This window comes from Nicotiana tabacum, chromosome 20, assembly GCF_000715075.1.
Source record: "Nicotiana tabacum cultivar K326 chromosome 20, ASM71507v2, whole genome shotgun sequence".
Lineage (NCBI taxonomy): Eukaryota > Viridiplantae > Streptophyta > Magnoliopsida > Solanales > Solanaceae > Nicotiana > Nicotiana tabacum.
The window spans coordinates 80,274,268-80,293,074 of record NC_134099.1 but is presented as its reverse complement, the minus strand read 5'-3'; the positions used below and the strand labels follow the sequence as shown (position 1 = coordinate 80,293,074).

Genomic DNA, 18,807 nt, shown 5'->3' with positions numbered 1-18,807 from the left:
TGAAGTTTAACGATGAGATACAAGCTAAAACGGGGCAGTAATCAAACCAAGGGGCTTGCTACCCGAGCTTCGATCTGGTCGATGAGGGGCCTCGGGGTCGATATCCGGCTCGAGCTTGAGCTATCGGGGATAGTCAGGAATGGGATAACAGTTTGAATATAATTAAAGAGGGCTCTTTATGGCCAATACCAAGCAATAAATGAAGAACAAGTATGAAGGCGATAAATGCTAAGAGGGTCCTCGGGTGAGTAACAGTGAGTAAGTTAGAGAGAAGAAAGAGAGAGATATTATTGGATCTTGGGGAGAATAGTTGGAGCAACATAAACCACTTACAAAGTAGTGTGGATCCCCTTTATATAGAAGAGGGAATACAATATAGTATAGAATGCATTAAATGTAAAGACACGGGGATGGGATGGCTAGGCACGATGCTAGACTCTGCTAATGCTGGTTGCTCACCTCGGGAGTTCCCCACCCTCGAAATCTTTGTTGGATCATGGGCGAACCTCGGGGGAGGGAGCTCGATCATAGTCCTGCAGCTTCGAGATACCGATATGACTCCCCAAATGCACCTTAGTGGCGAGAAATATATCCCTCCGATTTTACCGTATACAATTGAGAATTGGCATTACCTCATCTTCCAGAACACATCGCCGAATGATGTTGTCGGCACAAATACGAAACAAAAAGGGTTCCTCCCAATAGTATTGCCTACACTCCCGTAAGAATTTTTTCCTTTTATAAGCTCTCCAATCCATCGGGAATAAAATCACTAACCAAGAAGTTAGAGATGTTGGCATACCAAGGAGCGAATGTGCTAGACAATGCCAATATGTGCTCATCTGGAAAGGCATCATTGATTTCAAGGTCTTCTTTTGGTCTCCCTGCCTGATCCGCAACTTGATTTTTTGTCCCTTTCCGATCATTGACTTCAAAGTCAAACTCTTGCAACAAAAGGACCCACCGAATCAATCTTAGTTTGGCATCCTTCTTAACTATGAGATAGCGAAGAGCAGCAAGATCAGTGTAAACTATCATTTTGGACCCCAACAAATAGGCCTGAAATTTTTCAAAAGCATAGACAACGGCAAGAAGTTTTTGCTCAGTCACGGTGTAATTCATTTGAGAGGCATTGAGTGTCATACTTGCATAGTAGATAGGGTAAAGGATTTTGTTATGTCATTGACCAAGCACTGGCCAAATGAGTTCAAATGGAAGGGACCAATCAGGTGTGACAATAATAGGTGTCGTGGTGAGCTTTTCTTTCAATTCCTCAAAAGCTTTGAGACACTTCTCATCAAATATAAACTTTGCATCTTTTTCAAGGAGCTTGTACATGGGATTTGCAATTTTTGAGAATCCCTTGATAAAACACCTATAGAAACCGACGTGCCCCAAAAAGCTTCGGACACCTTTTACTAAAGTGGGTGGAGGAAGCTCGAAAATGATTTCGATCTTTGCCCGGTCAACCTCTATGCCTTGTTTGGAAATTTTGTGACCCAAAACAATGTCCCCGTCCACCATGAAGTGGCACTTCTCCCAGTTTAGCACAAGGTTTGTTTCTTCACATCTTTTGTGCACTTGTATAAGGTTGTCAAGACAATGCTCAAAGGAATCACCCACTATAGAGAAGTCATCCACAAACACCTCTAGGAAATCTTCCACCATGTGCGAGAAGATTGACATCATGCACCGTTGAAAATTAGTCGGGGCGTTGCATAGCCCAAATGATACGGCTAAAGGCAAAAGTCCCATATGGGCATGTGAATATTGTCTTCTCTTGATCTTCCAAGGCGATATTGATTTGGTTATAGCTGGAATAACCATCCAAAAAATAATAGAATGACCTTCTCACTAGCCGATCAAGCATTTGATCAATAAAAGGCATAAGGAAATGGTCCTTGCAAGTAGCACTATTTAGCTTCCAGTAGTCCATGCAAACTCTCCACCCGGTCACTGTTCTCGTTTGGATGAGCTTATTTTTGTCGTTTTGAATCACGTTCATGCCTTCATTCTTTGGCACACATTGCACTGGACTCACCCAAGAACTATCTGCAATGAGGTAGACCACCCCGGCATCTAACAATTTGATGATTTCTTTCTTTACCACCTTTTGCATGGAAGGGTTTAACCTTTTTTGATGCTCCACGCTTGATTTTCTCTCTTGCTCCAATTGTATCTTGTGCTCACAAATTCTGGCAGGAATCCCTCGGGTGTCTGCTATTGTCACCCAATGGCTTGCATGCTCTCCCTTAGGACATTCAACAAGTGTTCTACCTGAACATCATTAAACAAAGAAGAAACGATTATCGATAGAGTGTCATTAGAGGCAAGAAATTTATACCTTAAGTGCGGTGGAATGGCTTAAACTCAAGTTGTGGTGGCTAAATAATTGAAGGCTTGGCGGGAGGAATGACTCTATTCTCTAAGTCAAGAGAAAGTTTCTTTGGTGCATAAGTGTAGGACCCAAGTCCTTCTAATGCATTCACCAATTTCATGTAGTCCTCCATGTCTCCACCATCAAAATTCACCAAAATAGCACCAACACCTCATCAAGGCATTGTTCTTCCATCTTCATCTCGATTGCATATTCTACCTCATCAACAACATCAATGACTGAGATGCTTTCATATGCATGTGGCAACTTCATACCCTTACTCGCTTGAAAGGTAACCTCTTCATCATTAACTCGAAACTTGATCTCATTTTGTCCCGAATACATAAGTGCTCTTCCGGTAGCAAAGAATGGTCTCCCCAAGATGATAGGGATTTCTTTGTTAACAGCACAATCAAGGATCACAAAGTCGGCAGGGAGGAAAAACTTTCCCACTTTCACAAGAACATCATCAACAATCCCCACCGGTCTCTTTATTGAACGATCGGTCATTTGCAATCTCATACTTGTAGGCCTCGGCATACCTAAGCCCACTTGCTTGTAAATAGCAAGAGGCATTAAATTGATGCTAGCCCCATTATCACAAAGAGCTCTTGCAAAATCGCGCAACCCAATAGTGCATGGAATGGTAAAAGCTCATGTTTCTTCTTTCTTTTGAACGGTGGTTGTTGCAATGATGGAACTAACCTGGTGAGTCACATTCACCACTTCATTCTTGGTGGTTTTCTTCTTGGTGATCAAATCTTTCAAATACTTAGCAAAACTCGGCATCTCTTTCTTCCCCAACTGGAATATTCACTGATAATTGCTTGAGAATGTCATAGAACTTCTCGAGTTTGCTATCATCAACCTTCCTAGAAAGTCTTAAAGAAAAAGGAGGAGGAGGTCTAGGAATTGGTGCTAGAGTTTTTGGTGTCTATTTCACATTTTTCTTAACCTCTTGCTGGTTCACTTCTTGAATTTTCACCTCTTCTAGGACTTTTTCAACTTCAACAACAATTGGCACCTCAACTTCTTGTTCGGAATCTTCAAATTCTACCACTTGTTCATTCTCTCCTTGAAGTATTTTCCCACTACGAGTTGTGATTGCCATATAATGAGAAGTTGGACTGCTCACACTACCTTTTGGGTTTGCAACTGTGTCACTTGGGAGTGTTCCTTTTTGCTTTGGATTTTGCTCTCTTGAGAGATCTCTCATTTGCATCTCTAACTTTTGAATAGATGCGGTATGATAACCCACAAGCTCGGTCATATTCCTCATTGAAGTGTCGGATCTTTCTTGATTTTGCAATACTTGTTCAAGCATGTTTCCAACTTGGAATCACTTGAAGAACTTTCCTTCCAATGTGGAGAGTTGGAATATTTCCCCTTTGGTGGAACAAAGGGGTTTGAACTCCGATTTAAAAAGTTTTTGTTGTTATTACTCCAATTCCCTTTATTTGAACTACCTTGGTCATTTCGCCACTATTGGTTGCCTTGCCCTTGCGGGTTAGGCCTTCATTGGTTTTGCTGTCCTGAACCTTGGTAGGGTTGCCTTTGATAACCTCCTTGAGAGTTGTTGACATAATTTTCTTCCTCGTAATCCTCATTTGATGTGGGTTGAACATCTTCCACCACGTTCACCTTTTTTCTTTGGCTTTTAGTGAACATCTTCATCAACACATTGACGTTGGTGGCAAGCACGGAAATTACTTGATCTCTTTCTTGGTTCTCCTTAATCATGTTGGTCAAATAGGAGTACCATATGCAATTCCACCCGTGGTGTCCTCTAAGTTCCAAGCTTGGTTATGTTTTTCCACTATGTCAAGGATTTGTGTGATCCTCGCAAATGTTTTATCCATGAAAGATCCATCAGCTGCATTTGTGGCTATAGATTGATTCATAGGATCCAAGCCCATGTAAATTTCTCCAACAAGATAGTATCCGAAAAATCATGATTCGGCAACCTCACTAAATATAGCTTGAATCGATCCAAAGCCTCATGTAGGTGTTCTCTTGGTAATTGCTTGAAAAAAGAAAATTTTATCCCGAAGCTCAGACTTCTTGCTTTGCGGGAACCATTTAGCTATGAAAGCTAGGACGAGTTCAAGCCAAGAATGAATGGAATTTGGTGATAGATTTTGGATCCATTTCCTTGCCTCTCCAGCCAGTGAGTACTTGAACACCCTCAGTCTTAGGGCATCATCTGAAACGTTATTCTGCTTGTTCATCGCACACGCACCCAAAAAGTTTCTGAGATGTTGTGTCGGATCATCATCGATGGAATTTCTGAAAAATCCCTCTGCTTTGAGCATTAGGATTAAATCGTGTTCCACCTTGAAAGTGGTAGCATCAACTCTTAGAGGGACAATGGCATTTGTATCCTCAATGTACTCATTTATATCCGCAAAAGGATTCTCTTCTTCGTTATGCTCGGCCATGTTTTCCTAGTAACACTAAGCAAAGCAAGCAAAGTGTGATTGAATAGAAGAAGACGTAAAGTAAAGTACACACTAAATAGTAATTTCAAAACTGTATTCCCCGGTATTGGAGCCAAAATTTGATACGCTCAAATTACACTTAAATAGATAGTGTAAGGCGGTCGGTGTCAAATATAATAACCCAACAAGGTTGGGTTCGAATCCCACAGGGAATAGGTGTGAAAAATTTACTTAAATAGTGTAAAACTTGACTTAAGTCGTAATTTTGCTCCTTTAGCTTAAAAAGAGAATGATATAATTGTGAATTAACAAGATAACTATTTTGTTGTGCTAATGTAATTAATTTGATTAAGGAAACCAAGTTTGTGTCCCCATCAATGAAATGTAATACTATCGGTGTTAATATGATATATTTCTAATGGAAGGTCCTTTGATAAGCAAATGGTTTCTAAATGACTACCCAATATTTCCCAATAGTTGGGTAGTATTTTCTCTTTATGATTTTCCAAATATAAAAGAGTTGCAATTAAGAATAACTAATTTATGCCAAGTAGAACCCACTTATTTCTAAGCGATTCTATTAAACAAGGTTTAAAGCCTTGAGTTCTTGATATTCACTTCTACCAAACCCTAACCCACTTTTCCAAGTAAAGATAGAGTAAAATGGAATGAGTCAATGGTTGCAACCACGAACAATAAATAAAGCATAAGAAATGAATAAATATCAACCAACCATTATATATATTTAGTGTTAAACATCCATTAACATTACACCCATTTAGGGTCCACAACCTTAGTATTTAAAACAAGCTACTCATACTAGAATACAAAAACAAAGCAATAAATAAAGTCATAAAGCTTACAAAGGTACAAGATTCTCTCTTCAAATGCTTCCAAAAGAATGGTGTATTTAATGCCTTCAATGTAGTCTCTTTTTTAGACTCAATGACCTACAAAAACCCTAGTAAATCTATCTATAGTGGACTAAAACTTGGGGTCAATATTGGACAAAATTGCTCCTGCAGAGCCCTTCTACGACCGCATAATGGTTACAGACCATGTATGCGGTCCGCAAATTTGCAGAGTTGATCGCATAATCCCAAACTCCAGTTGCCAGCTTTCCACCGCATTTCCATTATGCAGTCCGCATATCAATTATGAGACAGCATATTCCATCGCCAAATAGCTATGCAGAATCTTCAGTTGAAATTGAGCAGTCATTATGCGGTCCATAGAAGTGTTATGCGATTGCATAATGGACTGCACATTCTTCTCTTCAGTGGCCAGAAATCTGCTTCAGTCTGTGGTGAGTTTGCAGTCCGCACATTACTTCTGTGGCGCATACTTGCAGCATTCTTGCCCTTTTGTGGAATTTTGACTTCTTTTCCATGTTTTCGGGTCTTCAAGTCTCATGCACTACAAAGTACCAAAATGTCATAAGAATTAACTAAAAATGCTTTGAAAGACAGGCAAAAGTTTATGTAATTAGTATTAAAAGTGCCGAAATTCTATAGCACATCATGGCTCTCGTCCCTAGTAGAGAGAGAATTTTAGGCAACCCGAAGAGCCAGTGGATGGAGCAAAATGGGGGAATTTAGAGTGATGTGGCATTAAGTCGGAATTAAGTGGTTCTAGAAACTATGGAATGATAAAGGAAGAATACGATAAGAATGAGAAAGGGATAAGATTGCACTTATTCAAATCATACAGATATGCTACGATTCCAAAACATTGTGCAAGCACGAAGTCAAGGAAAGGAAGTAAGGGTTCCTACCCGAGATGTTATTGATAAATAAGGAGCCAATACGAGACGTAAGTTAAGACAAAGGGAATAACCCAAGAGGGATTATGCGGAATATAGATATGAGAATGGACCAACGAGTAGTTAGTAGTTGATTCAGGAAGAGTCTTGTTATGGCTAGACAAGATGTTATAGATAAATCAACAGATCATACAAGATAAATGTAGTGAACCCTAACATAGGGAATTTAATCTTGCAGATATAACATCGTGACCCTTGAAAAATATTCAGATAGGAGTAGGGGTAGTTAAAGGTACAGTATAAATGTTACAGAAATAAAAGAGAGTCTCACTAGGAAGACAGTCAAAACATCAGTTCAGAAGTAACCATACGAGCACATGAGCGTGGAGGTAAGTAATTAAGGATAATTATAGGTGAGTACGAACATCAAAAAATTTATTGGGTATACGATGTAATAAGCTCGTAGTTTTACAAGAGTCAGAGGGTTTTCCCTAAGTACTACAACAAAAGACTAGCTGAGGAAATAAGGAAGAAGGCTTCAACCTAAGCACAGTGACCTAAAGAAGAAATGTCCTTGTAACAACAGTCTCACAACAACATTGTATGCACCCATAAGAAAGTGGCACCTATCGTGGCTAATAAACGGGAAGAAGAAAAAATCAAAAGGTGATATTCAAGATCATGTAGGTTGTATGGAATTCAAATATGTGTGGGCACTAAGATAAGCCAAGTATTCATGCAACAAGTGACAGAATGACCAGGAAAAGCAATTGCTTGCATTTAAAAAAGGCTGAATACATACGGAGACACTTAAAGTTGGCACCAAATTTCACTTAGACACCTTAACCCGGGCTTGTTCCTATTGACCACTAGAACTCCATATAAAATATGCCTATTAAACACAAATTTGATAATTCCAAACCAACACTAATACGTGAATCTCAATCTCTTTTAAAATAGAAACCAAACCAATAAAAAAATTACATGTCAGCAAAATTAAAATAGGCAATATTAAAAATAATCTGACCCAAAATAGAAAGAGAAAAACAGAGCTGATGGCCGAAAATACCGTCACCGGCAGAATCAGCTATCAACCAACTTTAGCTTCAACACATATAAAATGAAAGCTTTTTTGTGTTCAAATCTTGATAAATGACATCCCATGGCAGGTTGTCATTAACTTGTCTATTAATCCTTCTTTTGCTTCGATTCCTCTTCTAGAAAAAACTTTTACCCAGATTAAAATGTGGTTGTGGTGGTGGGCGCCTAGATCTGATAAAGGGGAGGAAATAGCAGTAATAATGGTCAGGTTTGATAAAGAAAAAGGCAGTGATGGTAGTTATCTGACTTTAAGAAGAAGGAGGCGGTGGTAGTGATGATGTAGTAGCAACGCCGAATCTGAAAACGAAAAAGATAGTTGTGATGTTGGTGGTCGGATTTGAAGGAGAATGAGGTGATAATGATGGTGACAATGGTCGAATCTAAAGGAGCAAGAAGAGCCGGTGATTAAGGTGGTCACCGGCCAGATCTGAAAAAAGAAAGTAAGTGGTGGAGATGGCCAGAGAAGAAGAAAATAGGTTGAAAATTGTTTAGAAAAAGGTAAGTGCCGGAGATTACTTTTTCGGCCAAAAACTATGCATTTGTCGGTGAACAATATACAAGATTAGCTTTTCACGCACCTATATCGGGTGAAATTCACTTTATGTGCCAACTCAGCAAAAAGTGTTTAATTGGAATAAAGTTCATCTAATGTACGTGCTCATGAGGAACACCCTTAAGTTTAGTTATCTAAATGAAAAATCGTGCCAACTTTAAGTGTCTCTGTATGTATTCAGCCTATAAAAAAGTTGAGAAGAAATGAAAGGAATTATTCTATCAATGATTCAAAGATAACTACATTATGAATGCACCAAATATTTCGGAGTATTATCCATACAGCATATATGTTGACAATCATACAGTCGTAGAAGACTCCATATAAGTTAAAAGAAAGGATTGAGTCCAGGTTATAGACAAAGGATTGAATTGTTAGAAGATTGTATCATGGATATTCCATAGCGTCCATGAAAGACTAAAGTAATAACTAATACCATGAGCCGCAGATTGAAAAATAGCTTAAGCCTACATAAAGGCTGATCAGAGGGAAGGGGAAACTAAAGAGTTACATCAACTAAGTAAATTAGGAGTCTAATTATTGGACCTAGAAAAATTATAGAAATCGTGATTAAGAACACTGCAGAATCACTCTTAATATCGAATGTACAAGAGAGATGGTACAGTAGCCATATTCTATAACGGCTCTACAATAAATCCAGTTAGAAGAGTACCAGCCTCATAAGAAGTTAGTATGAGGCTCCCACAGGATTGTGTATACACCAGAGGTGCAAGTAATATAATAGAGCTTCAAGTCGTGGATATGAATTATACCCATGTGGAAGGGAGGTCATGAAAGAGATAGCAGATGTGATGCGAAATTTTAAGGTAAGTAAGGTAAAGATGAAAAACGTACGAGATACTCAAATACAGAAGATTGTGAATAGCCCATACTTCAGATAGAAGGCTAGAAGCGCTAGGATTCAGTATCCAGGAGTGATAACGGCATCGTCAGTGGCATATTTTCAAGCCCATGGTTTCTAGGTACTGAGAGGTCTAGCTAAGAGAGTAAAGAAGAGTTAGAGATGATGTAATGTCGTGCTTGATGTTCCAGAATAACATAAGAAAATCTATGGTGCAAGAAAAATGAAGGAAGGTTAGAAGTAGTATAAATAGATACGTGTAGGTCGCAAGCTAAGTATATTAGAACGGCAAGGTTTTAGGAAGACAGAAGTAAGGATAAAAAAAGGCGAGTAAGAAGGTAACGAAAATGGATAAGTCCTTAGGATTAAGCCCATGAAAACAAGAAGAGTTTATGGTTTCTCTAAGTTATAGAAAGCTCAGTATAGCCTAAATGAACTCAAAGGAGTCTAAGACTAGTAGCATTTAGAAGTAGGGCTGTTCAAAACCGATCCGAAACCGAAAACCGAACCGAACCGAAGCTTAATGGCTTACTGGTAACGGCTTAACGGATGGGGAACAGATTAAATTTTTTTATTAACGGCTTATTAGTTTGGGGGCGGATTATTCAATTTTCTTAACGGATAATCTGTTAACCTGTTAAGAATATATATATATATATGAAATTTATTTTTATCCATATTATTGAACTTTATCTTTATTTATATATATTAAATATAAAAAAACCTTGAACTTGAATAATAAAAAACAAACCCATCTTTGTTCTGTCTCTATAGTCTATAGTCTATCTATTCTCTAAGACTAAAACTAAGGCACTCCTAATTCCTAAATAATCAAAAGACAAAATCACAGAAACCCAACCCTAACGCTTAAACCAGCAGCCACCGCCCACCAGTTCTGTCGTCATCGACTTTCACCAGGCACCAGTCTCATTCTCTCTGTCTTGCCTCTCCCTCTCACGGCTTCTTATCTTCTTATCCAGGTACTCTTACTTATGATTCCCATCAAAATCAACATTATCAGGAGTTTGCTAGTCATTTTATTCTTTTCAATTTATAGTTTTTTCTCACTATTTGTTGTTGAAATGTTGTCTCTCTGGCCCCCGCTCCGGCTCCAGTTGTTGTGGATGAGAAGCCAAAGGGTGTGGTGAAGAAGGAGAAGAAGAAGGAATGGTTTAAGATGATTACGATGACGGAGAAGTTTAGTTGTAGGGCGAAAGATTTGTTTGAGATATTGATGGATGAGAAAAGATGGAAGGGTTTTACGCAGAGTAATGCAAGGATAAGCAAAGAGGTGGGAGGGGAGTTTAGTATATTTAATGGGTCAGTTACAGGTTCAAAGACATTTGATTTAATTGGCATAGTGTTCTCAATCTCCTATGCTTAATGTCATTTCAAACTAGATGCTACCTTACCTGTCGATAAGTTGGAAATACATATATTTTACTTAGATTAGATATAAGTTATTCCACATATATATCTCTGTTTCCACACTCGCTGAATCGGCATGCTATTTATCATTCCATTCATGGACCTCTTTACCACAAAGGAGAGCTCATTTTTGTTATTGCTTAGGCAATCTCCTTTTCCTTTTCAGTGCTACTCTTCTAAATATTTATAAAATGTTGCTATTTGATGTTGTGCCAGTCGTTGTTTTCTTAATTTTTGGATCTTATTACCCAATCCTATAATAGCCATTAATTTGATCACTTGTGTAAATTTCAGGGTGCATTGCTGATCATTGGTTATGTATATCATGGTTCAGGTTCATAGCCATATATTTCTTTATAATGTTCGTATACTGACTAAGCAGTTGTTTATTCTATCATATAATCTTCTGATCATATAATTATGGATGAAAATGATCTCCTCTATCATCTTTTTCTAAGATTATTGCACACGGTTATTCTTTTATATGCCTTCTGAATTACAAATACTTTTTGTTGTCTCTGGTAGGTGGAAGAAGTCCAGCAGATGCTTTTAGTAAACTTGAAGGTAACCATCTATGATAGCTGAATCAAAATTTTGCATTTTATGACAAATTATTCCCCAGTTACTAGAACATTCTGTTTATATATCTAAGGGAAGTGATGTAAAATACTATAATTAGAGTATTCGTTTGTCCAAAAAAATGTATTCTTGTGAATGCTTGAAGTCTTTAATTGCAAATAGATCCATAACATGGTATTTGTAAGAAAGGCTTGATTTCTCATGTAGATTATGTGTGCTCGGTGTAACAACAAGGAATTTGTCATTGGTAAATGGTAATCTTACACTTACAGCCTTACAGGAACTAATGTAGAGTTGCAGGAAGGCAAATTAATTGTTCAGAAATGGCGGTTTGGTAGCTGGCCTGATGACGTCCAGTCCACAGTCCAAATTACTTTTCAATCCCATAGTAATCTTAGCACTTAATTTGTAAATAAGCTAAAGAACACACAGGGCCAGGTTATATAGTTTGCTAAAATACATACTCAAGATGTTGGTGACCTTTTGTATACAAACGAAGCGTTAGTATTGTTTACAACTTGATGTTTTTATTCTCATTCCTTTTCTTTTATTGTTGCAGTGACTCATACATGGCTGAAAATATACAAAGTGATAAGGTAATGATGGGTGAAAGTGGGGCTTCTAATTCAAATGAAATAAGTCAAGCTCAAACAATGGAGTCAAATATAACCAAAAAAAGGAGAAAAAGGTCTATTGTGTGGGATCATTTTACAGAAATTATTACTTCTGAAGGGAGTACAAAAGCAAAATGTGACTATTGCTTTATTGAGTATGTATTTAAGACCAAAGACGGTACGTCGACACTTCTTTCTCATATGCTTAAGTGTCCTAAACGTCCTACTATTGTTGATAAAAACAATCAAATTAGGCTTTCAATCTGCTCCGGGGGGTATTCAGGGTGACGTAGTTGTTGTTACTTGGAAATTTGAACAAGAAGAATGTAGGAAGGCATTATGTCGCATGGTAATAGTTGATGAGCTTCCTTTTAGCTTTGTTGAGAGAGAAGTTTTAGAGACTTTATGAAATTGGCGCAACCTTATTTTCGGATCCCTTCCCGTAGTACTGTAACTAGGGATTGTTTTGATCTTTTTAATGAAGAAAAGCAAAAGTTGAAGAGGTTTTTTATAGAAACAAAACAAAGAGTATGTATTACCACTGATACCTGGACTTCTATACAAAGAATCAATTACATTTGTATCACTTCCCATTGGATTGATAGTGAATGGAATATGCATAAGAGAATAATTAATTTTTGTCCTATTGTTAGTCATAAAGGCGAAGATATGGCAAATGGTATTGGTAGGTTCTTATGTGAGTGGGGGATAAATAAGATCTTCACTGTCACAGTTGATAATGCAAGCTCAAATGATGTGACAGTAAAAGAATTATCTAAGCAATTAACAAAAATGGGAACTAATTTGATGAATGGTACTCACCTTCACGTGAGATGTATGGCTCACATCATGAATCTTGTGGTCCAAGATGGTTTAAAAGAATCTTCAGTGTCTATTGAACGTGTTAGTCATGCAGTGAGATATGTTAGGCAGTCTCCTGCGCGGTTGAAGAGGTTTCAAGAATGTTTTGATGCTGAACAACTCAATTCTAAGAAAACATTATGCTTAGATGTTCCAACTAGATGGAATTCCACCTACTTGATGTTGCGCAGAGCTATTGAATTTGAATGTGCATTTCCACATTATGCTTCTAGTGAAATTGGCTTGAGACATTATCTTGAGCATTCTTATATTGATATTGGAATTCCTACAGGTGAACTTTTGAGTAGTGATTGGGATAATGTAAAAAGAATTACAAAGTTTCTTGAAATCTTCTATCTTCTTACTTTGAAGATATCTGGATCATGCTATGTTACATCGAATATTCATTTTCTTGAAATTTGCGCAGTTGCTGTCTATTTGAAGCAATTGATAGCAAATGAAGATATAGTTTTAAGTGAAATGGCAAAGAATATGAAAGAAAAATTTGATAAGTATTGGGGTGATCTAGGGAAAATGAACAAGATAATTTTTATCTCATGTATTTTGGATCCACGTTACAAGATCGAATCAGTTGGCTTTGCACTTGTAAAGATATTTGGTGTAGATCCGGGGGCAACTATACAAGCAGAAGTAACGAAGTACATGACTTCATTATTCAGTGAGTATGTAAAGTCTAGCTCAAAAGGTGTTGTGCTTGCTTCATCTTCAGATTGTTCTTCATTGGACACTTCGACTTCCGGGCTTTCTGGAAGTCAAGCAAGCACCCAAAATATAGGACTTTTAGAATCACTCATGCAAGATATAAAAAAATATAAAAGTGGGAGTGGAGGTGTTGATACTAGAATAGAGTTAGATAAATATTTAGGTGAAGAAACTGAGGATGACACTAAAGAATTTGATGTTCTTCTTTGGTGGAAATTGAACTCAGCTAGATTTCCTATTCTTGCGGAGATGGCTCGTGATATATTAGCTGTTCCGGTTTCAAGTGTGGCATCCGAATGTGCATTTAGTACGGGAGGACGTCTTCTTGATTCATTTAGGAGTTCATTAACTCCTAAATTGGTGCAAGCTCTAGTGTGTCTTCAAGATTGGCTTCGAAATGAAAAATTAAAACAACCCATTAGTGTTGAGGAAGATCTTGATAAAATTGAGCAGCTTGAACAAGGTAATAATATTGTTACTATATTTGTTGTATATAAGTGTTGTTGATATACTTCTATTTATCGCACGACTCATTATTTTAATTTTTTCTTCAGATTTAGCCAACAATGGAAAAGACCCTTCCGTAATTGACGTGTAGTGTTAATATATTTGGTAAGATTATTCATCGGCAATTCTTTTTCTGAAACTCTTCATTTCTATGCTTTACATTTCCATTAGTCAGTTGTGCTGGTTTTGGTCAGAAAGATTTGTTGCAAACAACACAAAAAGTCTAATTCGGAAGAACCATTTTGGTTATCCAACTGAAATGCAATATCTGGTTAAAGCTTCTTCACTTATGTGATTTGCATTTTCTATTAGTCAGTTGGGCATGTACTTGGTAGACTAATTTCTAGAATGTCAATTCTAGAGTTATAAATGAACATTTGTTGTTTGTGCCTGACACGCTCTTGCATCTTAATGGGTTTTGTGATGTAGGAGGACCTTTTGGAGTTGCAAGACGAGAAGCTTACTTCAACTATGAGAGAACAACAACAACGGGCACTTGAGTTTTGGGAGTTGCATTAATGTTTAGCATTCTGCAGTACCCCTCAAAATAAAGCGTCTTGCTCGGGTATTTTGTAGTAGTATTAAGTACTTTTTCCGCACAGAATGGAAGTGGTTTTTGTTAAATGGTTGGGCGCAAAGTTTTGTTTCTGTAAGTGGTCTTGAATGTTGAACTATTGGATTGGTTACGAAGTTTGTCTCTGTAGTGTTTTCTCAGTTTTATCCAACACTGTTTACTATTAATACTTTGTATTGTTGTGGACTTGTTTATTCATTAATGCAGCTATTTAACAGGATCAACTATTAATACTTACTTACTGCATATCAACTGAAGTTTGATATGCAGTAACTAGTGGGGCTTATAGAAAAATTTGGCTAAGCTGAACTTGACCAACTCTGGCAAAGCAAATTGAATGCATCATATTGCCTCTGAAATGTTATTTTTTTTATGGCAATTCATTATTTCTAAGACGAGGAGAATGGGAGATATTTAGTGAATATGTATGTTAGGCCGATAAACCGCCCGATAAGAGCTAAACCGATACCAATCCGTCCGATATCTTATCGGGTAGCTAACGGATTAATACATTTAAAAGCCGATAACCGTTAAGCCAAACCGTTAAGAGTAAAAAGCCGCTCAATCCGCCCGATAAGCAGCCCTATTTAGAAGATATGAAATGCTGCCCTGGTAGTAGAATAAGGATGCAATTGTGATAAATAAAGGATGATGTTTGGACCTTCGTTGAGTAATGATTTGAAGAAGAAAAAAAAGGATTTCATATATTGTACAGGATTAAAATACCCACGTAAGGTGAATCACATTGGGATTCTATGAAATACGGTTATGAAAGCATGGTATCGCCCTAGGTGGATCATTCTAATCATTTTAGATGTTCCCCGATAAGATGTGAGCCCTAGAAGCAGTATTACATAAAAGGTCAAGTTATCAGTGGTAGATTATATATCAATATTAAGGTGAATCAACAATGGATGGATAAAAATTACAAAGTATGAGATGAGATTAGGCCGTCACTCTTAAGATGAATAATAATAATAAGAAAGCATTAAAGGACTTAGACTTATACATATAGGATAAACAACGAGAGTAACCTGGAGTTTGGTAGCAGATCTCAGTAATGGTAAATCAAAGTAAGAGTTATGGTATAATATGACCTACCTAGATGCAGTAAAGTCATACGGATGGATAACCGGGTCTATGAAATAAGACATAGCAATATTCGTAAGTTTAATAAAGTACCGAGCGAAGAACATCAGTATACCTATCGGTTCCCATAGAGATATGTATATGTTCACCAATTGAGGCCTAGAGATTGGCTAAAAGCTGGAGAGAAGAGTCGCATAGGCACACATTCAAGGAAAAAGTCATACAGGTTGCATGACAGAAGATAGCAACAGTTACGAGATTGGAAGAATTCTGACCACAAGTCGTGGTGTGAGAAAGAGGCATAAAGGGGAGAATGCCCTGGCCTTTGGATTTATTGACAGAACAGATTCCTAAATGGCAAGGACAGCATTAAAACCATTCGTAAGACCTATCTGGCTGTGAGACAAATAAGTGCATCAGTCAACATTCGAGGACGAATGTTCTAAAGGGGGAATGATGTTACACCTCACAGTATTACGACGATGTTACACCCCGTAGTATTGTACATTGAATTTGTCGTAAGATAATTGACATCAGTTCAAGGAAAAGATTATTTTGAGGTGATAAGTATTACGCTATTTCAAACAAATGATAAGTAAATTCGTGAAGGTGGGAGGGTAAGCGAATCGAAGAAAATGAGTTCCGTCGAAGTTTGACAATTTGGAGATAAAATACGGTCCAAGTTATAATACCCTATATTTATGGACTAGTGTCATACAAGGTACCACATGACCATGATAGTAAGGTGTATAAAGTGAGTTAAAAGTGAGTAGTATTTTAAGTAATTTGAGATGATTTTTAATTATGTGGATAATTGGGTAATTATTAATTTTAGTGAAAGATTAACGAATTAATTAAGACTTTTGGATAAGCCTTAACGTGGCAGCCAAGTCTTTAGGAAAATTGTGACTCTTAGGTCCATTTTATAAGGTGGCACATTAAGAGAGTTTTATGGCTTAGTCATACACAAGTGGGGCCCACACCCACTAATACAAAAAGGCTTCTCTAAATCACAAAATGAAGATGGTCACACTTACTAAGTAACAGATGAAAATGCTTCAGCAAACTCATGCAATGTGATTTGCTACAAAATTCATACAAGACTACTTAGCAATGTGAGAATTGTGATTCTAAGGGAGTATGGTGCAATCTTTCTCAAGAATATCATACAAATTTTTCCCTACTTCGATCTTGACGTCACGTGTTTAGTCGCGATTGTCGTGTGTTAGAGGGATTGTCAAGAGAATCGACTTAAGTATGTTAAGGCTATCGCTTCTTTCCTTTTAGCATGATCCATACGATACAAACGAAACGAGCAAATACACAACTTTCATAAATGACTTTATTCATAGAAGTACTAGAAATGCTTATGTTCTTGATTCCCCATGTGTCCTATTATTGTATCATCTATTCATGGGTCTCAGAAAATACGTAAGTTGATAAAGTTTATTTTATAATATTAATCAAAGGCATATTGATCTTATGACATTCCGAGAAGTATTATTAATGTACTTCTTATGCATTTTATTCATGTATACGTGTACATTGACCAATGACCAGATAGTGTTATATACACATATATTATATGTAAATGGGATATGGGAAAAGGTTACAACGTTATATACGTACCACCACCTGATCAGTTGGTATACATTGATTATTTTGCCCATAGTGGTCGGGATGATATGATAGGATGCCCTGAGATGTTTGATGATAATATGTACGCATATACCTATGCATGGTATGACATTTATATGCATATGCATGGAATTATAAATATTAATGATTCACAGAATTATTCAGACATACATGTTGAGTCGTTTACTCTATGTTTCTCTCTTGTCTATTGTTTACTGATTTTCATTCCTTACATACTCGGTACATCATTTTGTACTGATGTCCCTTTTGCCTGGGGACACTGCGTTTCATGTCGGCAGGTCCCGATAGACATGTTGAGAGTCCTCCAAGTAGGCTATCAGCTCAGCAGAAGGTGTTGGTGCGCTCCATTTGATCTGGAATTGCTTATTTGGTTAGTATATTAGGATATGTATTGATTGATATGGCAGGATTCTGTCCACACCTTTATGATATTTATATACTCTTAGAGACTTATAGACAGATGTCATGTATAAGGATACTTGTATGGCCTTGTTGGCCTATGTTTTGAGTATATAAATGATCATGTCAGCCTTATAGGCCCGTATGTCATGTGTATAAGTTTCTATATTATGTTGAGTCATCCCATATCCAGTATTCTCTTATGTTTAATTCTGGTTATCTCGTGACAGCACGTTTGGCCCACTTACCCATGATGGTACGATAAGAAAGATATGTTACGTTTGTACTCGGTTGAGTAAGGCACCAGGTGCCCGTCGCGGCCCATCAGTTTGGGTCGTGACATAAACTTTATCAATTATACATGCATATATATATATATATATATATATATATATATATATATATATATATATATATATATATATATATATATATATATATATATCCCAAACTCAACAATGCTATGTTGTTATCAGTAAGGAATAAGTTTGTGGCTAGAATAGAAATAGAAGATACAGATCTGCTACAAAAATGTTGCTCAACAAATAAATAGAAGACTATAGAGCTACTACAAAAATGTTACTTTTTCTAATCCTTCTATTTCCAATTCATATGTTACCCCAAAAATGTATAGCTTTCTAGTAGCACCTGTTGATGCGTACTTGTGTAAGATGGCAGTAATTAGAAGTATTATTAACAAAGACGATAAACTATTATGTCTAATAAACTTTAACAACACAAAAATAAATCTAGACATTAAATAATTAAGAGATAAATTTGCGAATCAGTTTCTAACCAAAGCACTTGTAGATCATGTTGATAATTTAGAAGCAAAAAAAGGAACACAGCTCCTCCCAAGTTACCTATCTATTTTTCCATCTATTATCTACTACTTAGTTCAACTAAAGTTATAGTATTTCATTGACTTTTCAGCACCCCATTTTGATTCATTGGTGGATCTGAGTTTACATATATTGTGAGCGTCATATTTATCTATGTGAGCTGATGAAAAATTGGGTTGTTTACAGTCTAAACTCAAAACTGCAAATGTTCAATCCCCTGATAAAGTACCTTCTCAGTCTGACTTTAAAATAGATCTTGGTATTCCCCTCTCTTTATTTCACTTAATTTATTGCATATTTACATTGCTCTTGTACTATGTGTTCTTGGTGTATGTGGGAGGGGGGGGGTTGAGGAAGAGGCTTGTAGTTGCTAGTTTTTGAGTTTTTGTAGATTGTTAGAAGGCATCTGCAGGAAATAATTCTACTATCAATAATATAA

The 18,807-nt window shown here is 37.0% G+C and overlaps 1 protein-coding gene across 1 annotated transcript; it reads right to left on the bottom strand.

The window, feature by feature from the left end:
- Nucleotides 1–738: 738 nt before the first annotated feature.
- On the bottom strand, nt 739–1,668 carry LOC142174431 (uncharacterized). Its single transcript, XM_075240224.1, has 2 exons — nt 1,420–1,668; nt 739–1,059 (listed from the first exon to the last, which is right to left on the bottom strand). The coding sequence occupies exons 1-2, from the start codon at nt 1,666–1,668 to the stop codon at nt 739–741; spliced, it is 570 nt and encodes a 189-aa protein (XP_075096325.1).
- Between the last annotated feature and the right edge of the window lie 17,139 nt (nt 1,669–18,807).

Coding starts and splice junctions, on each gene's coding strand:
- LOC142174431 (XM_075240224.1), bottom strand. CDS start 1,668: ATGGTGGAAGATTTCCTAGAGGTGTTTGTGGATGACTTCTCTATAGTG. Junction 1,060..1,419: donor AGCTTCCTCCACCCACTTTA/GTAAAAGGTGTC, acceptor GAAAAATTTCAG/GCCTATTTGTTGGGGTCCAA.